At 36.0% G+C, this 27399-nt stretch overlaps 1 protein-coding gene across 3 annotated transcripts; it reads left to right on the plus strand.

Moving 5' to 3' along the window:
* LOC141639219 (uncharacterized) lies at positions 1 to 27187 on the plus strand. 3 transcript variants are annotated; one of them, XM_074448390.1, is made up of 13 exons: positions 1 to 384; positions 459 to 554; positions 643 to 726; positions 1208 to 1282; positions 3018 to 3098; positions 3169 to 3308; positions 3436 to 3705; positions 4155 to 4329; positions 6167 to 6250; positions 18772 to 18889; positions 24547 to 24746; positions 26473 to 26659; positions 26751 to 27187. In XM_074448390.1, the coding sequence occupies exons 1-12, from the start codon at positions 247 to 249 to the stop codon at positions 26650 to 26652; spliced, it is 1641 nt and encodes a 546-aa protein (XP_074304491.1). In that variant the 5' UTR covers positions 1 to 246; the 3' UTR covers positions 26653 to 26659; positions 26751 to 27187. The 3 variants fall into 3 exon arrangements, with proteins under 3 accessions (XP_074304491.1, XP_074304492.1, XP_074304493.1); XM_074448391.1 differs by having other exon boundaries at positions 26756 to 27187; XM_074448392.1 differs by lacking the exons at positions 18772 to 18889; positions 24547 to 24746; positions 26473 to 26659; positions 26751 to 27187 and adding an exon at positions 7026 to 7119.
* The last annotated feature ends 212 nt before the right edge of the window (positions 27188 to 27399 follow it).

A 27399-nucleotide genomic window follows, 5' to 3' on the forward strand; every position in this document is an offset into this window, starting at 1 on the left:
TTGTGAATAGTGCGCAAAATAGATAGTTATAAAGTAGAGTTGAATGGAGGGAGTATGAGATTTTGTGTATCATCAACCATTTTCATGACTTCTATTTTTCAAGTATCTAGTAATTTTGGGGATTCGTCCCCTTAATTTGTACCTTAATGTATTTTATGTAGTCTCTTTGTTAATCTATGGTCGAAAAAAAAAAAATTGCGGTTTATTTGATTGGGGTCTGAATTACTGCCTGTTTATCTAAAATTAATGGAAGACTCACAATCACAACTGCTGAAATACTCGTGCAAGACGGCAGCAGAAACCCTAGAGTGGATTATAGCCATCACTGACTTCCTAAAGCCTTATAGCTTCTTCCTGGAATCCAATGTGGTCGACTTTCTTAAGGTATCTCTTTTAATTTTGGGTTTTCAATATTACTAATTTTTCAATTTCTCAATGTTTTTTTTTTTAATTTACAGGATAGGCAATGGGAAGCAGTCGATAAAGATTGGATTAATTGCTTGAAAAGTGAGCCTGTTGAACATCTTCTCCTCATTCCTTCCGGTATTGTGCAGGTATTCTATATATACTTATGTATTCATTCACTCACTGTTTTCGCCACCTCTCGAAACAACTCACTTTCTTTTTGTTGCATTGTAACAGGACCACTGGCCTTCTTCTTTAAAGAAATTTGTTCTCACAGCTAAATTGCTTGCATATCCACGCCACCAAGCCGATATACAAACGGTAATACATCTCAACACTTTGCTTCTCTCCCTTTCATCATCATCTACCTTGTTGCCAATGCCGCCTGCAAAAAACAAAGAGAGCACATTCATCTACCTTGTTGCCAATGCCGCCTGCAAAAAACAAAGAGAGCACATGCAATAGCACCCACTTACGGTCCCACCCTTTGCACCCAACTTGCTACCTATCGTGTATATCGCATTGCAATAAAGAAATTGACATATAGGAATTGGAAAGGGTGATTGTTCGATAGCATGAAGTACTCTCCTCTAGAGATTTTTTCGTACTTGGTGAAATGCCTCTTTTAAAACACTTCTTGCTGAAGAACTGTGTGTATCAGCTTTTGAATGCACCTCTTTTAAAACACTTCTTGCTGAACTGTGTGTACCAGCTTTTGAATGTGTAGTTGAATGGATCGATGGCCTTGGGATTTTATTCTTTAGGTTATTATAGCTGTTGTTACAACAATGGTTTCTTGTAGGTACTGCCGGGCATGAGTATCACACCATTGAATAATGTTCTTTCACAAGGCATGAATCCTAAGAAAAAGCATGAAGTGAGTTGTCTTTCTACCTTTTGTACTCAAATCCTTGTATATTTTAGCATTACTAAAATGCAATCCAGTTTTTGTAGATAAGAATTGCCTGCTTCAAATATTCCAATTAAATAGTTTGACCCAAATATACATTTCCTTGGTTTGTTGGAGCTTTGCTGGTACATTATGTTCTAATGATGAAAGAAGTTTATATATAGAAATGTTAGGTTTCGTTTCCAGTGACTGTTAATTTTTTCTGAAGCTACAAGTTACAACCAGTGATCTGTCTAAAGAGAATTGTGATTTTATCGCTGTCAGATGTCATTTCCCATGTCAACTTCTTTTGCCGTTTTTCGGTGCCCCAATATGAACTGATTTGTAGTAGTTTCTGATTATAAAAATTAGGAAAGGAATTGTTGTCTGGTGTTATTCTCGAAGCCTCGACAATATATGTTACCAATACCATATCATGTTTAGAAAACTGTTTTGAGGATTTCAGCTGTAGAGTACTGAAAAATGGATGCTTAAGTCCCTTTAATATTACTGGTACTGTAAGCAATGTTCTTTATGCAGTAGTCCCTGCAGTTTTTTTTTTTTTTTTTTTTCTTTTGCTGTTTTTTTCATTTATGGAATCAATCTTTTAACACAAGATAATTTCGCTTACATCTGATACCCTTACTTTGTGATAGACGAAGGAGCCATTGACGAATTGGGATAATGTTGCTGTATTGATAAGATCTTGTTCGTTTGAATATGCCTGTTCTTTGCACCTAACTGCACCCTTTTCTCTCGCTCTGTTTGGATCAATGATGTAGTGGTAGACTAGTAGGCTACTGTTGGCAACTAGACCCGTCAAATGGGTCGGGCAATATGGGCCAGGTCGAATAACGGTTGGGTTATATGGGTCACAAGCGGATCATGGTTAGAATACAGGTAAAATAAAGTTGATGATCCGTTATTTTTCATTTTCAAAAATCCAAAACAAATATAGTTTTAGAAAACTAAATTATATTTAATATTCACATTCATTACTTACCATAATAATAATAATAATAATAATTTTATTTTATTATTAAATGATATAGAAGTTATATCAAATGGTTTTTTTTTAATCATGTTAGTAATTCAAAGACTGAAATTAATACTTGTTTAATCATGTTTGTAATTTTTTAATAATATTTATGGCTTATGATACATTTAATCAAACTTAACTTCGACCCATCGGGTAGGGTTTCTACCCTAAATTAATGGATTATTTCGGGTCCGGGTTGGTCGCATCACGGGTCAAGATTTACGAGTCTTGACCCTGTAGAAAACGGGATGGATCGGGCCGCATTTACGGATCGGGTCAAATTTTGACTGGTACCGTAAGTAATGTGCTTTATGTAGTAGTCTGAGTCAATTGCTGTTTCTTTTTTTTTTGCTGTTATTTTCATCTATAAAACCAATCTCTCAACGCAAGATAATGTCATTTACTGTGATCCTCCCCTTACTTTGTGAGTGATGAAGCAGCCATTGGAATAATGTTGCTGTATTGATAAGCTCCTTATTCGTTTGAATTTGTCTGTTCTTTACACTTAGCTCCCTTTAATTCTTTATCTGTTTCTAGTGGTAGACTGGTAGGCCATTGTTGGCAACGCTTCTAAAATTCCGTTTAATTGGAAGAGAGCATTTTGTAGAACTTTTTTTCTTCTTATTTGCTAATCAGCATAGCACAAATTTAAGTCAAGCTACTGAACATAAGGTGCATGTACAGATTGAGATACTTTCTTCACTGGTTAGCTGTACTTCGAGACATGTAGGAGCTCATACAGTGGTAGATGTTGGTGCTGGTCAGGTAAGCGCAAATGTTTTTTTTCCCCTTGATCGAGGCGTATTGTCTTCTAGCTAACCAATTTACTGTACAGGGTTACCTTACTCAAGTCCTTGCATTCCAGTACCAGCTACCTGTTGTTGCCATTGATGCTTCTTCTCATCACGGGGAAGTTACAAATATACGTACAGAGAGAATCAAGAAGCATTACATGGCTAAACTACATAAATCTGGGTATGAGAAAATGCTCTAGTTGCATCAAAACTTGAAACTATTTTGACTTTTATATTAGTCTCATTTTTTGAGAATAAAGCTGCTGTTTTGTCTTCTAGTTAACTGTTGCATTATTATCCTGCACTAGATTAGGAAAGGAACTCCTGAACATGCCCAAGATAATTACCAGTCGCATAGTATCCTCCAGTATGCTGAGAGAGCTTAGCAACTACTATTGCCAACATAATGAGTTTGATGCTAAATACCCTAGCAGAAAATGTTTTAGGGAGGGTTGTGATGCAAGCTTTGAGGCCAGTGATCAGTCATTACCCAGCAGTGATGCTAATGCCAGGGGTGGATCCACGTTGGTACTTGCTGGTCTTCATGCTTGTGGTGATTTGTCAGTGACAATGTTGAGGTAGGTGTGAGTTTATAATGCGTATTGGTTGTTGCTCCTCAACGGTGTTATTTTACAAAAATATTCTTGCTACCTGGAATGCATGGTTTTGTGACAACTCTGTCAACGCCCTTCGATTTGATTACCAAAATAATTAGTTGGAGGGAGATCAATAGATGGTAGAGGTAAGTGAAAAAGTTTGAAATATACAAATTATTAATTAATTATCGATTCTTAAGGAGAACCTGTCATTGCCAGGGGACATAAAATCAACTTCAAAGCTCCTCTTTATTACCTCTTCTTCTCACGTTTTGTCCTACTTAAACTTGCAAGCTGGGTTTCAGCTCTTCCCATGTATCCCTTTTAATTTCAGCTTAAGCTGACTGAAAATATTTGTAAATGAAAGTGTGAAACCGTCATCTTTGGCTCCAAAAGGTATATGACGTAGCTCAGATATTTTGATTGTATAGGGCAATGGTTGAATGCCAGGCAGTTAAAGCAGTGGTTAGTATTGGTTGTTGCTACAATTTACTGTCAGAAGACGGATGTGAGAAAGGTTGTTCTGGTACTGGTTTTCCTGTGAGCAAAGGGGTAAAATCAATGGCCATTTCACTTGGTAAAAATTCACGTGATCTTGCTTGCCAGGTGTGTGCTTGGGTTTCGTAATGCTTCTATTTGATTCTTATGAAATAGGTCAAAACGTTACATACGAGGCAATGATATCTCTTTTTGGCATTTTACTTGTCTCCCATTCTTAATGATCTTCCACATTCAATTTATGCTAAGATTAAAAACTAGAATTATCTAGTGGAGGAAAATAAAAGTAGAAAGAAGATGTGGGGTCACAACACTCACAAGTCCTAAGAACTACAAATTATACACAAATGAAGATCTTTCTAAATTTGCAATTTTAGGAAATGTGGAAGATCATTTAAAGGGGAGGGAGTACTATTTTTGGTAACTTCATTAGGGATTTTTTTGTTTGTTTGTTTGTTGTTGTGGGTGGGGGGAATGCTCCACAGCTTAGTTGAAGGATTGCACCAGCGATTAGACAGTAGCTGGTGAAACAAGGCAGACACAACTTCTTGCTGTAAAAAAATTTAACTCTAGTTATCAAACCTGACGAGCATTGTCATTCCTGGAATTTTGTTGGTAACGTTTATCATTTCTCTTCACCTGAGCTGGTTCATACTCCCTCCTATTCTAAATTTTCCCTATTTCGAATATGTGAGTTAAATTTTGAAAAATTGGTTAATTCAAAGGATGGAAGTATATGTTATCCACTGTTTGGCCCATACAAATTTTTCTGAAGCGAACAACACACACATGCAAATCTGACGGAATGAAGTGCCTTTGCGGTCGAAGTCGTCAGAGTTTGTGGCCTGAAAAAGTGAAAGCAGCAAATTATCTAGCAGAGGTGGTGGAGTATTTGAGGGGATGAGGAGACACACGCACACAAATCTGACAGAATGAAGTGCTTTTGCACCGAAGTCATCAGAGTTTGTGCCTGAAAAAGTGGAAGCAGCGAATTACCTAGCAGAGGTGGTGGAGTATTTGAGGGAATGGGGAGATCTGTAGATCTAACTTAATAGCTGATAGTAGAAAAATTAAAAAAAGTGACTTAAAATCTGAAAAAGGATGAAGCAATTGCGGAAATAAGAAGTTGGTTTCGAAAGGAGAGAGAATCATTGAGGAGAAAGAAGAGATAACGAAGCCACTTTTTGATATTCTCAAACGTGTGACAATTGCTCATCCACGTTTCACTCAGTAGAAATAGTGCAGAAATTATCCAGTAATTTTTTTGAGCAAAAATTATCCAGTAACTTATTTCATCTTGAAGACTATTCATTTCCTTCCCACTTTATTAGCTTACTCATTTAAGCTGGACATCTTGGGACTTTAAGCACTATTTATACTCTAGTCACTCTTGTGTTAGACCGTTGTATGCACACAACCAAATCATTAGTTCACTTATAGAGAAGGGTCTATAACATAAACTCATAGAGTGCTTACACGATCTCATCTTAGTTTTACCCCGAGTATTCTGTTTTTCAGCAATGGTATTACCATCACTCTAGCTAGTATCGCTTTAAATAAGAAAAATATATAATAATTTTATTTGCACTTAAAACAACTTAATTTTTCCTGCACTTGTTTGTTTTGTATTAATATTTCTGAACTTCGATTATGTTTTAGGGCTCTAGATTATAATAAGTGTGTATTTTCTTTAAAAAAAGTCTACAAAGTTAAATAATTTCACTCAAAGAATGATCTTGATTCACTATTATAGTACCCGTTTCGAATGCGGTTTAAGAGTAGATAGCGATCTAAGTACTCGAAAGTCGAAGCCGTTCCTAACTGAACCAAACCTCTAACTTTGAACCCTTCGCATCTTGTAATTAAGATATGAAAATATGAAATGTTAACACTTTGATGCGTGGGCCTTGCTGTGATACTAATAGAATGTTCTTCCTTCATTTAGAGTGCAGAAAGATGGCGGGATATGAAGAAGGATGCTGGTGTTCAAAATTTTGATTTGCATGCTTTTCGTGCTGCCTTCCAAATGGTATGTTCTGCAAGGTGCTGATAATGATTTGTTTCCATTATGTGACTGATATCCATGCTTGGTTAATTAGTATTTTCTTGGATGGAGAGTTGGAGTGTTTTTTTTTCCCTCATTTGACTCTATCCCACAGTTTTACAACAACGAAGAACAACTACAACTACATCAGAGTCTTAAATCCCTAAATGTTTTGGGACCGGCTGATGTGAATTACTCCCTCCCATTCAACTAGTTGTTTACGTTTTTATTCGTTTGTGAGGAGTATTTTAATAAAATACAAACAATTATTTGAATTTGAGGGAGTATACCGTTAATGACATTGACCGGTAAAATTAGGAAAAGAAACAAAAGTCAATATACAAGTAGGATTTGAAATTCATACAAGTGCGGTAAACCGTTCATTTTAAGAGAGTTGAAAAGCTAAATTAATAATAAAACTAATACGTAATTAATAACGTCAACATAATAATACTTAAATAAATGAATTATAACAATGCAACTTCTATTTCATCCCGTATTGCTTCATTTCTTGGACGATCCTTCTTTGTCACCGTTTATAGATGCAGCCTAAGGCACAATCAAGGCTCACCGTGGCACAACTTGCATGGTTTACCGAGGCCCACTTCTTTTATCCCTTCCCTTTGACCTGTTCCCCTAGCTAATATTGCCTTCTTTAGATATATTAGTCTTCTTTAAAATCCATAGATTTTATTTTTCCTCAAAATTACAGTGGCCCTTCCGTAATCCCCCTAATATCAGCGCGCCTTTGCCTTGTTAGCACAAGACTTATCACAGCGGTGCCTAAGTTTGGAAAGGCATAGGTGCACTAAGACGAAGAGGTCCCGATGCGACAATGCGCAAGGGACGCGTCTTATAGACACGAGGTACAATGTTTTTCCAAACAAATTTGTATTTTTAAGATAAAGTTTTGTGCAATATTTCCCTTTTTGGAATTATAAGAGGGTTAATATGTAAAGAAGCGAACTTTAGGGATAATGTGCCAACGAGAAGAGCATAGTAAGAGAACTAGAAAGAAAAAAGCTGAAATTGCGTAATTGTGCACCTTGCTGGTTGTGCCTTGTCTATAAGGCGCATCAAAGAATTTTGGCTAGTACCTCACCTAGCGGTGGGCATAAGTGCGCTCGAGGCACACTTTTTTACCAAGCTTGGTGCGGTCATCAGTTCATTTACAGTAGGCTGAAGTTCTCTTAGAGACAGTTTATATATATATGAAAGAAACCACTTGACCAAACAATTTCTAGTAAATTTACCTACTGCCTCACGACCTCTCCAGAAAAAAATTCATTAGAACTAAATCAATGAAACAGAATTTGTTTTTTTTTTTTTTTTTTTTTTTTTGGTTTCAAACTTGGCCTATATCAAGTAGTGGCTTATGAGCTTTCGCCTTTTTTGCACTTTCTTCCTAGTTTATGATCACATCATATATGCTGAAAGCCTGGGAGGCCTTTTTTTACCTTTTTCTTTTCTCCCTTTGATCACTATATTATGGTGTTACTTTTACCAAGAATTGAAAGGCACTTTCTATTCATGTTTTCAATTTACACTCTACAAGGATGCTCCATGGAGGGAGTATTTGTATGCATGACTGTTTGTTGTTCTTGCTAAAGAGGTTTATAATTTTATTATACCTGAGGTGAAAGATATTGCAATGTTGAAATATGGATCTTTAAATTTTCGGAAATTTCCCATGGTACCCCTGAATTTTGTCAGATTTCCCATGGTATCCCTGAGGTTTTATGTTTGTGCCCATGGTACCCCTTAATGTAACGACCGTTAACTAAAAGTTAAATTTTGATGACGTGGCAATAATTAATAAATTAATAATTAATAATAAATTTGAAATAAAAATACATTTGAACATTTCCCATGGTACCCCTATGTTTTATACATTTTCCCCCAGATATCCCTATGGTGTAAAATTTTTCCCATTGTACCCTTGTCATTAATATATGGTTTTAATGTCCATGTCTTCCCTAAGATCAAGTTTGATTTACGTTACTCTTCACATATATAGAACCCATGAAATCATTCAAGTACCTCATGACATTATTCGAGAGTGAGTGAAGGCTAGAAGAAAACCAATAATAAATTTGATGCGCAAACACCTTAGTCAAATATTCAAAATAGCATTCGTGCATTAGTCTAAATTTGATGCGCAAACACCTTAGTCAAATATTCAAAATAGCATTCGTGCATTAGTCTTCGCTTGAAACTATCGTAACTCACTAATCTCTTGAAATTAACATGCCCAACCTATACCATTTTAAAGCTTCATATGTTATCTTTTCACCTCCAATAAGAACTCTACATGTTAAAGTTTGAGTAGTAGCAGGTCATGTAGGAAACGTTCAGCATTCAGCCATGTAGCAGCAACATTGAGGCTACATATCTCTTTGCTCGAGTGAACCAATTTTTCCCACCATGCACCAAATGAAAGCTATTTGAGTTATCTTTCATTTTTAATTTGAATCACATATTATAGGCCTCTAGATTGTGAGATATACTTGTTTCTTTGCTGACAAGTCAAAGGGAAATGCAGAAATTCATTTTGCATACTAAACTAATAATGCATATATTTGGAGTTGTAGAGCAGCTACGAATGTGATTCAGAAACTCGTGTTTGGCTAACATCTCAAGCTTGATAGTCACGTAAATATCATAAAAAACTAGATTTTGTGCCCGTACGTTGTACGGGTTATAATATTGACTCGCTTCTAATTGTATCTTCTCAATTGAGAAGTTATGGTTATTTTCTTAACATTAGCTTTGTTGTGAGAATGCGAGTATATACAAATAAATCGACTTTCTTTTTTTTTGGAATATGTGTATATTATTTTATACAAATAAATTAACTTTTTTATGATTTGTGTATATAGAAATTATAATCACCTTTATGGGAAGTCTATGATTCTAATCAAAATAAAACTTTTAAGGAATAAGTATCGTGATCTAATATTGAATAAGTCATGCATATTATAGGATTTGTGTTTCGTAGACAAAGTATTTAAATTGACCAAGCTATATTATTAGATTAAAAGTTATATTGTTGCATAGTTTAAAACTCCGCCTGTGAGTGTTTTCGGGCATTCGCTGTCGGTCCCAAACCCGGATAAAGGAGGAGGGTTGCGGTAGGTCTGTGGCAGCGAGCATAAAAACTTAGTCACATTTTATGGACATGAATCGGAATTTGAACATCGTTGGGCGTCTCCTCGGCGACGCGTTGCACTTCTTGACCGGGTGTAGTGAAAAGTATGTGAGGGTTGCTAGGTCGTCGCCCGGAAGCGACGCGCCATCTTTACACCGGGGTGGTGTCGAACAGCAAGAGTGCGCTACATCTTCTAGACCCGGGTGTAGTGAAAAATATGCAAGGGTTGTTAGGTCGTCGCCCAAAAGCGGCGCGCCACCTCGAAGTATGGGTGTGATGTCGGTTTGGATCTAGGAAGCATGGTCAAGAGCGTGTAAAGAAATCAGGACATGACTTTAGGAAGGGTAGTAGGTTACGGTTTGGTACTTGGAATGTTGGCTCTTTGACAGGGAGATTAGCCGAGGTAGGGGAGGTTATGAAAAGGAGGAGAGTGCATATAATGTGTCTACAAGAGACAAAGTGGGTCGGAGATAAAGCAAGGGTGATAGCGCCTTGGGGTTATAAGCTTTGGTACACGGGTAAAGACAAAAGTCGTAATGGAGTGGGTATTGTCATTGATAAAGATTACATTGATGATGTGGTAGAAGTATCGAGAAAGAGTGATAGGATTATGAGTATTAAGCTTGTAGTCGGGGATGAGGTGGTGACGGTTATAAGTGCTTACGCACCTCAAGTAGGTTTGGATGCTTCTTTTCGACGAGCCTTCTGGGAAGATTTGGAAGAGGTTGTAGAACGAGTCCCTATTGGAGAGAAATTGATCATTGGTGGTGACCTCAACGGGGGCGTGTGGGTACTAGTCGAGTTGGCTTTGAGAACATTCATGGGGGTTTTGGGTTCGGGGAGAGAAATGAAGCAGGAAGTGACATATTGGATTTTGCTTTGGCATATGACTTGGGTATAATGAACACTTGGTTCGAGAAAAGACATTCTCATTTGGTGACTTATAGAAGTGGAGGTAATGCTAGTCAAATTGACTTTCTTTTGGTAAGGAATGTGTGGAGGAAAGAGTACACCGATTGCAAGGTCATACCGGGGAAAGTGCCGCAACACAACATAGACTAGTGGTTCTTGATTTTCGAGGTAAGAGAGACTTGAGGAAGAGAAAGATAATCGGTGAGGCACGGATCAAGTGGTGGAAGCTACAAGGGGGAAACCAACAAGCGTTTTTGGATTAGGTTGGAAGTAGCGATATTTGGTCGGATTGCGAGGAGAAAGATATTGATGCAACGTGGGATAAATTGGAGCATGTTGTAAAGGATTTGGCGAGGGAGGTGTTAGGGGAATCTAAAGGGAATAAACCATCAAGTAAGGACACATCTTGGTGGAACGATGTGGTGAGACACGCGATAAAGACTAAACGTGAATGCTATAAGGTTCTGGGGAAATGCATGAGTGATGAGAACTTTGAAAAGTACAAGGAGGCTAGACGAGCCGCTAAAAAGGCCGTACGGGATGCGAGGGCAAAAGTTAACCAAGAAGTGTATGCCAGGTTGGACACGAGAGAAGGAGAGAAGGATATCTATAAACTGGCTCGCATAAGAGACCGAAAGACGAGAGATATTGGGAGAGTTAGGTGTGTGAAAGATATGGACGACAAGGTTAAGTTCGGGATAACGAGATAAAGGCTAGATGGAGTTCTTACTTTGATAATTTATTCAATGGACATCAGGACAAGGTTTTGGGGATGTAGAGGTAACACCAAGCATGGTTAATCGGGAATTTGTGCGTAGAATACAAAAGAGTGAAGTTAGAAAGGCGTTAAGGAAGATGGGGTCAAAGAAAGCAGAGGGACCAGATGGTATACCCATAGAAGTTTGGAGGTGCTTCGGGGAGAAAGTGATTGAATGGGTAACCATGCTCTTCAACAAGATTTGGAGGAGCAACAAGATGCCATCGGCTTGGAGGAAAAGCACTCTTGTCCCTTTGTACAAGAACAAAGGTGATGTCCAAGAGTGTTCCAATTATCGGGGAATTAAACTTATGAGTCATACAATGAAGTTATGGGAGCGGGTAATCGAGCAAAGGCTTAGGAGATATGTAGACATCTCGGAAAACCAATTTGGATTTATGCCCGGGAGATCGACTATGGATGTGATTTTTATCATGAGACAGTTGATGGAATACCATCGGGACAAGAAGAAGGATTTGCATATGGTTTTTATTGACTTGGAAAAGGCATATGATAGGGTACCAAGAGAAGTACTTTGGTGGGCTTTGGCGAGAAAGGGTGTGTCGCGAAAATATATTGACCTCATAAAGGACATGTATGAGGGGGCTAGTGCAAATGTTCGCACTAATGTTGGTAGAACGGAAGAATTTCCTATTACCATCGGGGTGCATCAAGGTTCCGCACTTAGTCCTTTTCTCTTTGCTATAGTTATGGATGAGTTGACAAGGGATATTCAGGACGACATCCCTTGGTGTATGATGTTCTTGATGATATTGTGTTGATTGATGAGACAAAAGAGGGGGTGGAGAGAAAGTTGGAATTGTGGAGGCAGACTTTAGAGACTCGTGGGTTGAGGCTGAGGAGGAGTAAGACTGAGTATTTGATTTTCGATGGGAATGTTGTTGAGGGTTCGGATTTCTTCAGATATCTAGGATCTATTATTCAAAAAGATGGGGAGTTAGACGGAGATGTGGCTCACAGAATTAAAGCGGGATGGTTGAAATGGAAGAGTGCGTCAGGGTTTCTATGCGATAAAGATATGCCCCAAAGATTAAAGGGAAAATTTTATCGCACGACAATTAGGCCTACCCTACTTTACGGCTCCGAGTGTTGGGCCGTGAAACATTGTCACATTCAAAAGATGAGTGTGGCGGAGATGCGCATGTTGAGGTGGATGTGCGGACATACAAGGAAAGATCGGTTAAGGAATGAGGTGATTAGGGAAAAGGTAAAAGTGGCGCGATAGAGGACAAGATGATGGAAAACCGACTAAGATGGTTTGGCCGTGAGAAGGAGATCTATGGACGCTTTTGATTAGGGAGGCGGGGACACTTGGAGAACGAGAAAAAGGTCCCTAGAGGAGGAGGAGGAAGACCGAGACAGACATGGTTGAGAGTGATAGAGCACGATATGAGAGCTCTGGGGCTTGAGGAGAGTATGGCGACGGAGAGGGCACAATGGAGGGAAAGGATACATGTAGATTTTTAGTATTTGATGTTTTTTGACAGATTTAGTGTTTTTTTATTTATTTATTTATTTAATTTAAAGAAATTAATTTATTTATTTTTCTCTCCTTTATTACACACTTTTTCAACAACCACTTTCTTATAGATTTTACCTGGTTCATTCCGGATCCTTAACTCTATTTCGGTTTTTAAAAATTGTTTTAATCTTTTCTCTCGATTTAAATTTTAAGTTTTTATAAAAGAAAGACGGAATTCGATTTTAAAACCCCTAAGTTCACCTTGACTTTCCATTACATTTTCGTTCTCCCTTTTTGTTTTTCATCTTCCCTTTTTTATTCGCATTTTGAGGCGTGCGTTCACCCATGGACGGTTCGAAAGGATGATTCATGTCAGCCGACCCCAAATCATTTTGGGATTAAGGCTCTGATGTTGTTGTTGTTGTTGTATTGTTGCATAGTTTAACTTTGAAATAGATCCCACAACCCGCTCTAGGTACCTAGCTATCATTTTGGTCTTTTGGGATTGCCGAGAATACCAATCCCACATTACAATCATCAATCGTCTAAGATTGTGGAACTTTATTTCCATAGACACATAGTTGATTCCGCATTTGCATTTCCAATTAGGATAATCAAATGGCTCAATAACTCATTATACTTTTGTGACGTAGCGAAGGTCGAAGGGTTGATGTATTTTAAATCTATCCCGTTAAATTAGTTGCTCTTTGTTATATGCTTATACGAAATTGATGCTTAGTTGTCAAAAATCATATAATATAGTTTATATCATTTCCGTGTGTTTCTTGCATGCCAGAGCATTAGAAAAGACCAGACCGAAGTGGGTGCGGAATGAACACAGAATTGTAATTAGTGTTTCATATACGCGTGCAATAAAAAAAACGCAATTAATTAATGGAACACAACAACACAATTAAAAAAAACAATTAGCTTGAAAACTTTACACATTAAATTGGTAATTCGAGTATGTACCAAGTTTCTCTTAATTGAGTTGAGAGAAGAAATCGTGTAGCCTGTTATGGATATGTGTTGAATTATATCAACATGTTGAATATCTTGATTTAAAATTATATCATCATGTTGACGTCCCAATGAACCCATAGAATTATACTAATTCCGTTTTACAAAAACATCTATTATTGTTATAAACGATTTGACCTTAATTATCACCCTCATATTACGTACCATGTATGTGTGCTTCAACGGCCTCGGTTAATTACGGAGTACTCCGTACTTAATAACCATGATTTAGATCTACCGCTATTCTTCTTTTTAATCACTCTGTAAAAGCAAAAACAACGTAATTAGTGTATCAAGTAAGCCATAATAATATATAGGAAATAAAAATCATAAACCACATGAAAAGAACAAATGAAGATGTACGTATGAATTTTTGGGATGGGAAGATGAGTATATATAACAATATTTTGAGTTTTATACCCACTAAAACAGATACAAATAATTATATTATATTGCATGCACGGGCCTGTTGGTAGAGTCTTATGTAATAATTAAGGGAGTAAATAAAGATAAATAAATGAGCGGACGGAGGTAGTATAAAATTTTTTTAAGGGGTTCATATTGTATAATTAATTGAGTTATACTTTAACAGCAGGTCTCATGAGAGACCGTCTCCCACTAATTTAGTGGGAGACATAATAGGGAAAAAAAGAAATTCAATGGATCCCTCACCCCATCATGTGAGAGGTCTTATTAGAAATGAAGAGGGAGAATTGCGTATAAGTAGTTGTTGTATTATTGATATTGTTCCGTCGTATCCCAACCATTACAATGGTTCACATTATATAGTACTTCTAAGATCTGAACATAATACTAATAGTATCTCTTAACAATGGTAAAGATAATTAACTTATTGCATAATATTGATATTATTCTGATTACGGTATATCACAATATACTGTAATCTCCTAACAGGTCTCTCAAATAACGCTATTGAGAGACCGTCTCTCCGGAGTTTTTGTGATACTTTAATTCATAAAGGTATTATAATCGTATGATTAATAGTCTTATCATAAACTCACAATTGCATTGGATTACCATTTGCCTTTTGTCATCCATATATATCTCAGTGTGCGATTTTTACTAAATAATGCTATTATTAATATTTTTTTAATAACTTTTATTAATCAACATTTTAATGAGTTATTTACATCATACTCCGTATATATGACTCTTAGGCCAAATAAATCATGCTACTCGTTTGCGAAAAAAAGGGTTTCAAGTCATAATAATAATGGATAAAACTTCTAGTAATTTTTTTTTAACGGAATTTACCAATATATATCTTACTTGATGTAGAACCAACTCTTGTTTGCTCTTTCCCTAAAACTCCAAGAGATCAAAAGAGCTTTCTCCATTTTTTCCCCATGAAAAGCACATTATAATCTCTTGGAGAGTGTTCCTATTGTAAGGGAAAAACTCATCTTTTATCCTCTCCAATTATGAAGAGCATTTGAAGAGTATATTAAAAAGCCAAAGTACAAATTACATGTTCTAGGTTTATTGTTATATAACAATGTCCATACCAAATTGTGCATTGTAAAGTTGGTAGTCTCCCATGCATGATATATAGTAGTATTATTTTTTCAGTAACTTTATCCTATTACGTTAGGATAGTTTACAATGGTAATATTATGTGCTTTACAAACTATGTCTATTAACAACGTTGTAAATAGACGTTCTCGTTCTTCTGTGTTCGTCTTTTGTCCTCTTCAATAATCGCCCCATCCTAACCAAAATCAAACAAACTTATTATAAAATAATATTATAAAAACTTAATTATATAATAAACAATTATTTTTACTAAATAATGCTAAGATTATTAATTATTTTTTAATACCATTTTATTAATCAACATTTTAGAAAGATGGCTTAAAGATCTGGATCAATAATCAATAAATAATGAACATTAGAATGTGAAAAAACATATTGTTCTACTGCAATTACGTATAACCTACAACATTAAGAAATATCAATTTAAATAAAATAAACATCCAAAATAATATAACTCTCACCTTAATTAATTAAGATGTGTGTACTACAATGCATGGTCATTCTTCTAACCTAACATGCAGAAGAAAATAAACATGTATTAGTTTCACGTAAAAAAATATCAATGAAAAGAGAGAAGAAAATAAAATGGATAAAAAAACAATTCTAGTAAATTTTTTTGGGTTCGGGGAGAGAAATTTACCAATGACATATCTTGGCATTGATGTATAATGAACACCGAGAAAAGACATTCTCATTTGGTGACTTATGAAGTGGAGGTAATTCCCTAAAACTCCAAGAGATGGAGGAAAAGTACAGCTGCAAGGTTCTCCATTTTTTCCTTGAGGAAGAAAAGCACATTATAATCTAGGGGAAACCGGGTGTTTTTGGATAAGGGAGAGTGTTGCGAGGAGAAAGATATTGATGCAACGTGGGATAAATTGGAGCATGTTGTAAAGGAAAAGGTGTTAGGGAATCTAAAGGGAATTTATAAGGACCATCTCCAATTATAAAGACTAAACGTGAAGCATTTGAATGAGTATATTAAAAAGCGAGGGCAAAAGTTAACAAATTACATGTTCTAGGTTTATTGTTATATAACAATGTCCATACCAAATTGTGCATTGTAAAGTTGGTAGTCTCCCAGATACCGAAATAAAGGCTAGATGGAGTTCTTACTTTGATAATTTATTCAATGGACATTAGGTTTTTTAACACCAAGCATGATTAATCGGGAACCGTAGAATACAAAAGAGTGAAGTTATCCAGAGGGACCGGATGGTATTAGAAGTTTGGAGGTGCTTTGGGTTATGGGGATAGCAACAAGATTTACAAGAACAAAATATGTAATATTATGAATTAAACTTTACAAACTGATGTTATGGGATTAACAGACGATGTGTAGACATCTCGGAAAACCAATTTGGATTTATGGGAGATCGACTATGGATGCGATTTTTATCGACGATTGATGGAATTCGGACAAGAAGAAGGACTTACATATGGTTTTATTTTGTACCAAGAGAAGTACTTTGGTGGGCTTTGGCGAGAAAGGGTGTGTCGCGAAAATATATCGACCTCATCCTATGAGGGGGCTAGTGCAGTGTTCGCACTAATGTGGGAGAACGGAAAATCAAACAAACTATAGTTATGGATGAGTTGACAAGGGATTTTGTGTTATAAAATAATATTATAAAAACTTAATTATATAATAAACAATTATGGCGGGGTTGAGATACCATTATTTTTCGATGGGAATGTTGTTGAGGTTGATTTCTTGGATATCTAGGATCTATTATTCAAAAAGATGGGGAGTTACGGAGATGCGAGCGGGATTGAAATGGAAGAGTGCTTTCAGGTTTCTATGCGATAAAGATTACTAAGATTAAATTGAAAATTTTATGTACATGACCATTTATAGTAAGACGGATCTAATAGGGGTTGGCTTATTAGAAAGATGGCTTAAAGATCTGGATCAATAATCAATAAATAATGAACATTAGAATGTGAAAAAACATATTGTTCCGAGACAGGAGAGCACGACATGGTTGAGTGATGGTTGCGAATTACGTAGGGCAAAATGGAGGGAAACAACATTTTTAAGAAATATCATATTTAGTGTTTTTTTATTTAATTTAAAAATAAACATCCAAAATAATATAACTCTTCACCTTAATTAATTAAGATTTTAAGTTTTTATGTGAATTCGATTTTACTAAATGCATGGTCATTTTTTTCTAACCTTTTTGACATCTCCCCTTTTTATTCGCATTTTGAGGCGTGCGTGCACCCATGGACGGTTCGAAAAGATGAAAATAAATCATTTTGGGATTAGTTTGTTGTTGTTGTTGTTAAAAAAATATCAAATGAAAAGCAAAAGAATAAGAAAAAGGAAAAAAGGGCTTGTTTAGTTTCATTAAAAAAATTTTATCATGATGTTGTTTGGTTGCCAAAAAGAGAGAACTTCTGAATTCCATTATGTGGGAAATCACTGGACCAAGCCCCCTGGTCATTGGAACTTAATTCCACATGCAAACCAAACACTTTTTTGGGAATTCACATGAATTGGAAATTCATGTGAACTTGAAGTTCCCGGGAACTTTAATTCCCTTATGTCAACCAAACAAGTCCTAAGAATTAGACCCATCTTTATATAGGTTAAGGTTATTGAGTTGTTGTAGGATACTAAGATTTGACAACAATAACAATATTACTAATACTCCGCATTAGTATATCATAATTAATAATAATACTTTTATTATTGATAAGCATTGTTATTAATGCTCATTCCAATTACTATCTTTTGTTGCACGTTTAGAAGTTAGTCGCCAATTCTAACTAAAATAAAAGATTGTAATTTTATCTTTAGCATTATCATCACATTTATTTCTTTATCATTATTTGTAGCTTTGACCGATTTTTTTATTAATTCTTAAGGATTTATGTTTATTTTAGCGTTTTAAAAAGTTGGAGTCTCTTAGAGTGCCGAAAAAAGCCTCTTTTATATATATATATTGATATATTGATTGATTAGTTAGTAAAACTTAGAGATATGAAGCTTGAAAACAGGATTCTATCATAAAAATTAATATCATAAAAAATTAGTAACGTGATTCTGTTGAACATTCTAAATGCTTAAAAGTTTATATTAATGACTTAAGGGTACCGTTGGAAAATTTTTACACCTTAGGGATATTTAGGGAAAAATGTATAAAACATAGGGGTACCATGGGAAATGTTCAAATTTTTATTTTTATTTCAAATTTATTATCAATTTTTAATTTATTAATTATTGCCACGTCATCAAAATTTAACTTCTAGTTAACGGTCGTTACATTAAGGGGTACCATGGGCACAAAAATGAAACCTCAGGGGTACCATGGACATATTCTTAAAAGCAGGAGTACCATGAGAAATCTGACAAAATTCAGGGGTACTATGGGAAATTTCCGTTAAATTTTTATAGCTTTCGTTGTCTGACTTGTAAATAATCCAAACAATTTTTTAGATTCAATGTGGGCCATGTTTTTTTTGAAAGGTAATGTGGAGGATTATTTTCTTGGGGTTTGCGTTATTATGAAGAGTTTTTCAGTACAATTATCCCCAAAGTAAATTAAAATATATTTCTTAGGGAGATTTGAATTGTGGATAATCAGATATTATTGTATACTATATTTATGCTAATTTGATTCCAGGTTCTTCATCGGTATTATCCAAAAGCTCTATTGGGGAATCCCTCAATTGGACGTCAAGGGAAAGCTCTACGTCGGCAGCAAAAGAAGGGTTTGATGTGCGCGTCAGAACTTTCAGAAAGTAAGTACCGCCACCTTCCTTGAGTTAAGGTTATCCTATCTCTATTTTGAATTATGTAACTAGTTATTTGTCATAATTTAGTCTGCAATATACTTATGTAAGAATCAGTGTCTTTCCTTTCTTTCCCACTCGCTTCCCCCGTAAAAAGGGAAATTTAATGGGAATAATATAAACTATCAGTGGTCTTCTCATAATAATCCGAAATCTTCTCATAATAATCCGAAATTCATTTAATCTTAGAATAAACCTTACTATTTTAATACTCTCTTCTCATAATAGAATTTACTCTTTTACGACTTGTTATTGTAGGCAAAAGCTAATGTGGCATATTATTTAAACTTCACCCTAAATCAAAAGTATTACTTGGGGACTATTTCACCGCCAAGCTACCAAATACAACATAAACCAAAAAGCACCTCCGCCACACCTCCAACCTCATTTTACCTTAAACCACTAACTGCCACCACCATATTTGGGTGGTTTTCAAGCCAACATTTGCACCACCACAAACTGCCACAAGCTCACCACCACAAACACCGTCTCCGGCTGCACAAAACACATCCCTCACATCACAGCGCCGGTCAAAACCTCACTAACATCCTCTCCCTCTACGACTCCATAACTTAATCAAAACCTCCACTCTCCATCAAAACCAGGCCTGGTGTTAGTGCCATAGTGGTGGCTTGAGAATGTGAGACGACATAATGGCGGTGATCGGTGCGTGGGAGCTATGTTAGACATGGGAGTGAAGTATCGTATCCGATACGTATCCGAGTATTGGACACGTATTTTGAGATTTAAATGATACGGGAATACGGTCAAAGAAATGTCTTGACTATTCTGTAGACACGGATACGACACGTCTTATATATTTTTTTCTATAATATTGAGAAATAACTAAAAAATATACTACTACTCTGCATCTTTTCTACTTCGTATTTATGTTAGAAGTGTGATATATACTCTTAAGTCTCTAACTCTATTAAAGGAGAGGACAAATAAAACACAAGTATTAAAATATTTGAATTAAAGTTTACCGTTGTACTTCACCACCTACACTTTTTTTTTTTTTTTTTTTTTTTTTTTTTTTTTTTAAATGAAACCCTAGTCTGCTAATGTTTAACACCTAACACCCGCTAGCTCGCAATACCTACTTTATATTCTCTCTCTCTCTCTCTCTCTCTCTCTCTCTCTCTCTCTCTCTCTCTATTCTTTTCTCTTCTCCTTCGTACTCATCCTCATACCCAGCACGCATGGTTTTAAGGTCTTCTCCTTCTCTCTGATGACATCCTCCGATGTCAAGATCTTCCTATTTGACAAGCTTCCCGAGAGAAACATAGTAAGTTTTCCAGTTTTTAGTTTTTAGTGCTGTACCAGAGTCGTATCACGCATGGTTTCCGGAGTGTCCGAGACTTATCACGTGTCGCGTCGTTTCGACACGTGATACACCAGAGATTTGACGTGTTGGAGTATCAAAGGTGGTGAGAGATTAGCGGATTGGCGGTGGTGATGGTGCCTTAGTTTGAAAAGGCGTAAGGCGTGATGGTGGCAATGATATTTTTGGAGCAAATGTGTATTTTTCCAATAAAATTTTGGGCAACAATACCCTTTATAGGAGTTTTCAAGTTGGCTAACATGTCAAGGACTAAAAGTTAGGAATGATGAGGAAAAGAAATGGCATAATTAAGGTATAGGAGAAGAAGATACGGAAAGTGCGTACTAGTTAGCCTTGTTGGGTAAGCCTTGTTTAAAAGGTGCCTCTAAAATGCACGAAGGCTTGAGGCGTTTTGACCATTTTGTTTAAATCAAATGTTATATTTATCATTTTATTTTGTCAATTCGTTTCATGATATTTTCAATTTCATTGAACTTGTTGACAAATTACTGTATAAAGATAAGAATATTGCATTTGGAACAACTTTATTGATAAATCATTTCAGTTTTGCACTTAATGATTGAACATCATACAACCATAACCTAGGACAATACAAATTACAACAACAATCAGTCAATCACAATTGGAATGAAGAATCCCTTCCTTTGGGTGTCCATGTCTTTTGCCTTCAACCTCAACAACTTAGCTTTCATCTTCTTGTTTGCTCGCGTAGCTTAGCATTATCAGATTGCAGTTCTTCAATCACGCTTTAAGTTACTTAGTTTTCGCCCTCATTTCCTTAGTACGACTTCACAATAACCGTAGGAACTCTAGAATAGCATAAACTTGAATTGCAAATAGATGCAGAAGAATCTGACCTAGTTGACATTTTCTGGGAAAATACATACAACTAATAAAAAAAGTATCCCCTAAGTTCAATTTCCCCTAAATTTTGCATAAACCCTAATTTAAATAGAGGAAATAAATTTGGAAACAAAATACATAAAGTGGAGAATTTGGGATCGGAGGTTGTGGGGTGGTGCCGTTATGGTGGGCGTGAGTTGGGAGTGGTGATCATCGGTGGATGTGGTGCGGGTGGTATTGATAATGTGCTGATGGTAATGGTTGGATGGTTCAGGAGTGGGTTTATAAGGGAAGAAACCTGTGTTGAACAGGTAGCAGGTTACCGAGTGTGATACGGGAAGAGGGGGTTAATAGTATAGTTTATTGTAAGTTAAATTGAAGTTCAGATTATTTTGAGAATGTGAGCAATAGTTTGGATTATTCTTGTCAAATAACCCTTAATATTATTGTTTTACATCTTTTATTCACTTTCTATTAGTTGTTAGAAAACAAACAAACAAAACCCCCAAGAAATCGATTACTTTAAGACACTTTAAATATTAACAAACTAAATTTTACCGCCTCCCTGTGGAATCGATACATTTCTTGCCACTAGCTATTTTGTTAGTGTTGAGATAGGATTACTTTGATTTGGGTGATACGACTTTAGCCTTATCTGTAAGCTCTTGTCACTCCTTAATCAACATCAGATTGTCAAGAAAGTTAAGCCCCAACAAAGGACATTTATCCCTAAATTGATTTGGGGATCTAGGGTTCTGGAAAATTAAATTAATTGACGGAGGAGCAAAACGACGACAACGACAATGAGGCACGTAAGTCAAATTTCGTTGATTAAAAGGGTAAGAGGCAAAGATTTAATTAATTGTAATGCAGAAAATTGAAGGGGGAGTTGAGACGGATTATATGGGATAGTGAGGAAGTTTGAGGAGAGTGGGTTTAAGGATGCAGTGCCAAAGATCGTGTTCTGGAATTCGAGAGACTCGAAATCGATTCCGGTGACGAAGAAGCAGAAAGGGTTGGCGTTGGTGAGTGAGTTCTCAAAAAATGTGATGGAAGTTGCATGGAGTATGATAATCTTGTTGTTTACTGGATTAAGTTTTTGAGTTTGGAGCTAATAGTTAAGCACATACTCCCTCCTATTCTTCTTTTTCTTCCCCTTTGGATGGGGCACAATATTTAAGGAAGAGAATAAAATATGAATTGTGAATTGGGTGGGGTTTGGTGATAGGAGAGAGGAATGAATAAAATAAGGAATTGTGAGTTGGGTGGGGTTTAGTGATAGGAGAGAGAAATGAATAATTATGAATTAAATAAGAAATTGTGAGTTGGGTGGGGTTTGGTGATAGGAGAGAGGAATGAATAAAATAAGATTAAAAGTTTCCAAAAAAGGAAAGGGGAAGAAAACCTGAATAATCCGTTTTAGGAAATAGGGAAGAAAATAGAGAATAGGAGGGAGTATATACTCCGTATTAGATTCTGAGCAATCAATTAACAATAGTAGTTCCGACTCTTTCGGGCGATCTCCTTAATTTGTTGCTATCTGCTTTATAGTGTGGTGCTTTTGGTTGTGTTAATGGTGGTGGAATAGTGGTGGTTACTGGTTAGAGACACTGTTGTTAATGGAGGAGCAAAGTAGGCTTAAATAAATATAAAACTTATCATTACCGGAACTTATAATCATATTTATTTAACAAATGGTACAAGTGTAGTATGGGAGAATGAGGGTAATAGTATGGTTTATTGTGAGTTAAACTAAAGTTCGGATTATTTTGAGAAGGTGGGTAGTAGTTTGGATTATTCTTGTCAAATAACCCTAATATGAAAGAGTCTAGGGATCGGGTTCATTAGGTAGTCAACAAAGGGTAGGATTTAATTCATTGATTGGGCAATTTATATTATTGAAAGTCATATGATCGGTCGATTCTAATATGTCTTTTTAGATCTAACTTAACATGCAATCGCTATTATTAAGTCGGTCTACTTCAATTATCGTGGCCTATACTAGTCTTAACTCTGTCGCTGATAATCCGAGTTTATGCAAGACTAATTAATCAATTCTGATCAGTAATTGATCAACTAGATATAAGACGATAATTAAACAACAATCAAAAGGCAATTTAACAATCAATTCATGAGTAACCCCTTTTCTAACAACCTAGATCCCTTTCACCCTAGATAAAAGATTTAGCTACTCATAGTAAAGGGAAGAACAACAATAACAATAATAAGAATTAAGAAACATGATGAACAATAAAAGATGAATAACGATTGAATAATAATAATAACCGAGGAAAGATTAAAGAGTACCGTAATAATGAAGAACAAGGTAGAAGATCCGAACAATAAACTAAACTAAGAATTTTTAGGGTTTTCGAAGTAAAATAAAGCGTAAATAAACTAGGGTACGATATTAGCTATTTATAATAAAACATAACCGACTTAAGAAAAATTGCGGAAAATATAGAGTAAAGTAGTTCCTCGATCGAGCCCTATTGTACTCGATCGAGTCACCAATGTCCTCGATCGAGCCGGCCTAAGTTGATCGAGGCATCTCTTGTTTCTGCTCTTTTCTTCTTGTTTTCTTCTTAACTTCTCTTCCTTCATTCTTATGGATTCCCGTGCCATGCTTCGTGTATTCCTTCATGCCTACTCCGCGATGCCCATTTCATTCCTTTGCTCCTTAAATGCATCATTCCTGCATTAAACATCAAATAGTGGAAGTATCAACGTTCTAACATAAAAGGCATGTAATTAACATTAATTAGCATGAAAACCGTATCAAAAACAATTAAGGGGAGGCATAAATATGCATATAATTATGACTCATCACTTACAAATCATGTGGTTATCGCGTTTCCATCCTAGAGAATTCACCAAAAAAAGCTCTTTACATTTATTAATATTGGGATGAGGTTTCCGACATATTGGGCTAACTGAGTTTATATAAGACCAATTGTTCTTCGACTTCTCCTGACTCACCCTATCTCTTTTGACGCCTTTTATTTGTACTAGTGCTGGATCTTTATGGTGTTTGTTATGGGAATCGGGAGGGACCATCACCTATTGCATACAAGTTTGCATAGATTTTACGTTTTGAAATTTATATGTTTTGCGAGTGGTAGGAAAATATAACTCAAGTTATGAATGCAGAGGGATAGTGAAGGCCTCCGCCCTATATAGAATTGGGTCATTTTACTTTAATTTAGGACGGGGTAAGGGGCTGGGGTTATACATTTATACAGGCAGTACGTAAAAGGACGAGGGATAGTTGGAGGTAAAAGGTTTGCCTAGTTTGCCAGTGGTTGATCTATGATGACTATAGATTGAAGTCATCTCCTGAAGTCTCTTAGCTTACAGCACACATTTGCTTCATATGCAACTTTAAAAAGTTGATAAATTTATGTATCTGTTGTTGCAGATGAAATATCAAATAGAACGTCGGAAACCGACTTTCCAACAGAAGGATCTCAATGCAATTTTACCGACCAAAGAGGAAGATTGGCTGATAAGTATACTCTTTTTGAGAAGTTCAGCTTCTCAAGTCTCTGCTACCTTGGTCTTGGGCCTTTGGAGGATATGGATTTACCAGGACTTTGGACAGAATGTCAATCTTTTGCTGTATGTCTCTCATAACCTATGCACACCTCTTTTGATTTATATTCTAGAAGCACCCTGTTTATACAGGTATTTGAGTATTATATGCTGAAAGCCTGAAACTGAAATTATGGTGTTTCTCATATAGATGTACAAAGGTGGTTGGGATTATTCTTTTAGCTCAGAGTGTATATTTGATGTATCTTAAGACATGCTGCGTTGCCACAGAGAGAGGTGTGGAACCACGTCGAGATCGCAGACCTAAAAAAAGAAACCTTTTGGAATTGGTCGTAGAACTACGACAATACTTATTTTTTGGGGTTTGCTCTTCTCTTAGGATCCATGCTACATCACCCCCAGCCCCTCCACGGCTCTCGCCTATGGCTATGTATGGGGGTCAGATACTTGAATATGTGCAACATTACTCGTATTGAAAAAGGAAACATGATAAAAGTTAATCTAAACATAAAAGTAGGAAGTCATAACACAATAAAGTTTTTTTCCCCTTTTTAATAGAAACAGAGATACAAAAATATCAATAATAGCACTGGTTTTAAAAAAATTAAAATAAAAGTTAATTATATAAAAATAAATAAATAAATGAAAATACAAAGTGTAAAGAAAATCAAATCAACTAAAAAAGAGCAAAGGATATCAAGAACCTTATTATCCATTTCCAGGCCTTGAAGCCAAAGCCTATCACATTCCATTTAGCTTTCCAGCACTTTTTCTCGTTTATTACTCCTACATAACGCTCTGTTTCCGAATGAAAATGCTGAAAATAGCTAATACATGGTCACAAAAGATATTTTTAGTGAAGGCAGTGAGATTTACCGTTTGAAAGTTGAAATATATGCCGTAGTGTTTTATCTAATTAACGTCTGTATTGTTAGTGATATACTTATCTAGCCCCTATGCAGGGGAAAATCCTAGCAGGAAGTTGTAATGTGAACCAAACCTTTTTTTAGAACATGTAATGTATCCGTCGGTCATGGGAAATGCAGGTTATTAGAAATTGTAATTCTGCAAAGCGAACTGAACCACCAACTTGCATGTTAACAGGAGACAGGCTGTGTATTGGAAGTTTAGTAACCATCTGGCCCCATATTATTAGTTGGTAGTAGGGGTGTAAGCAATCCGAGCTCTGAGCTCGAGATCAGCTTGAAATTTTGAGTTTGGGCTTGAGTTCGTCAAGCCTAAAAAATTGAAGCTCGAGCGAGACTTGAGAGCTCAAGTCTCGCTCGAGCTCAATTGAGCTCGGTTTGTCATATTCTTATTTTCTCACGTTTTAAATCTAACTAAAAATAATTAGTATTGAAAACAAATATAATTATTAAATACTAGTATAACATAATATACTGTAATATAACTATAAATACCAAAATAATATATAATTCAAATTAATATAATCAAGCAATATTACATGTTACTAAAAAACTAACAACGAACCCAAACGAGCTTGAATAGATCTAGTAGTGTGCTGCGCCTGCAAGACTACATAAGTAAGTAACTATTATTGGCACTACAATACTATATTCTCCTATTAGTCCTTCCATGAGTATTACTGTTTGATCTTTAACATAACATTTTGACTTATCTGTATGACAACTGGGATTGTGGTAATTAAGAAAAAGAGAGGGTTCTAGCACCACTGTATAATTGTATATCAAGTCGCATACTGTGTCATTATACAACAGTTATAAACTAGGACTCCAGAGAAGATGATTTTTAGAATTTTGCAAACGTGCAGGGACTGATAGGGCCGTACTGGTCTCTGCGAGCTGCTCTAGGGCCTCTCCTGGAAACGCTGATACAGCTTGATCGATTATTGTTCCTGCAGGAGCAACAAACTGCACTACAAGTGCACATGCTGCCTATTTTTGATCCAGTTTTGTCTCCGAGGAATTTGGCTATCATTGCCTGGAAATAAAGTGAATGTAAGCACATCTTTTGTTTCAATTTCTATTTTATGCACCTCACGTCTGGACTGTGAAGATGAATGGGCCCTATCTTCTTTTGACATGGCAGGACAGGTCTTTTTGGCACTGGCACAATCAACGTATCAAAGGGGTATTCTTCTCATTTGCTGGTTTCGTTCCAGTCATCAGTCATAGAAGCGTCTGTTGTCACCTCTATAATGGTTTATATATTCTAATGGCTATTCGTATCAATACCCAGAGCTCAATCCCAAGTTAAGGGGAAAGCCTAGCGCAATTAAATTTCAGTAGTAGTCAAATGACCTAACTTCTGCTGGCTAATTGAATTAAGACGACATTGGTGTGTTCAAATTTGAGCCATCAATGAAATGTCAGGTGCTTCTGGTTGGATTCAGGAACTCTGCAGACGTTAGGGGGATTGCTGATAGATTCATAGTACAATTCTTGTAAACTCTTGAAGTTGAACGCTATTTACTTGCCGAGTATTTGCGGCAAGATCTAATGGGTCTAAAAACTAATTTGTTCCAAGTTTTTCCTTGCCAATTTTTATTCCTATGTAAAAACGGTACTTATTCGGTAGCTTGAATAGAGTTTATCACTTGCTCCCTGGCTGAACTTTATAGAAGCGTGAACAAATCATACCCATGTAAAATAAATTTAGGATTGAGGTAAAAAATTTGCTTATTGCAACATACAAAAAAACTAATCTTGGAAGTTAACGATTGAAAACATTTTGCAGA

Source organism: Silene latifolia, unplaced genomic scaffold (assembly GCF_048544455.1).
Source record: "Silene latifolia isolate original U9 population unplaced genomic scaffold, ASM4854445v1 scaffold_306, whole genome shotgun sequence".
Taxonomy (NCBI): Eukaryota; Viridiplantae; Streptophyta; class Magnoliopsida; order Caryophyllales; family Caryophyllaceae; genus Silene; species Silene latifolia.

Coding starts and splice junctions, on each gene's coding strand:
- LOC141639219 (XM_074448390.1), top strand. CDS start 247: ATGGAAGACTCACAATCACAACTGCTGAAATACTCGTGCAAGACGGCA. Junction 555..642: donor TTCCTTCCGGTATTGTGCAG/GTATTCTATATA, acceptor GCATTGTAACAG/GACCACTGGCCTTCTTCTTT. Junction 24,747..26,472: donor CAGAATGTCAATCTTTTGCT/GTATGTCTCTCA, acceptor GCAAACGTGCAG/GGACTGATAGGGCCGTACTG.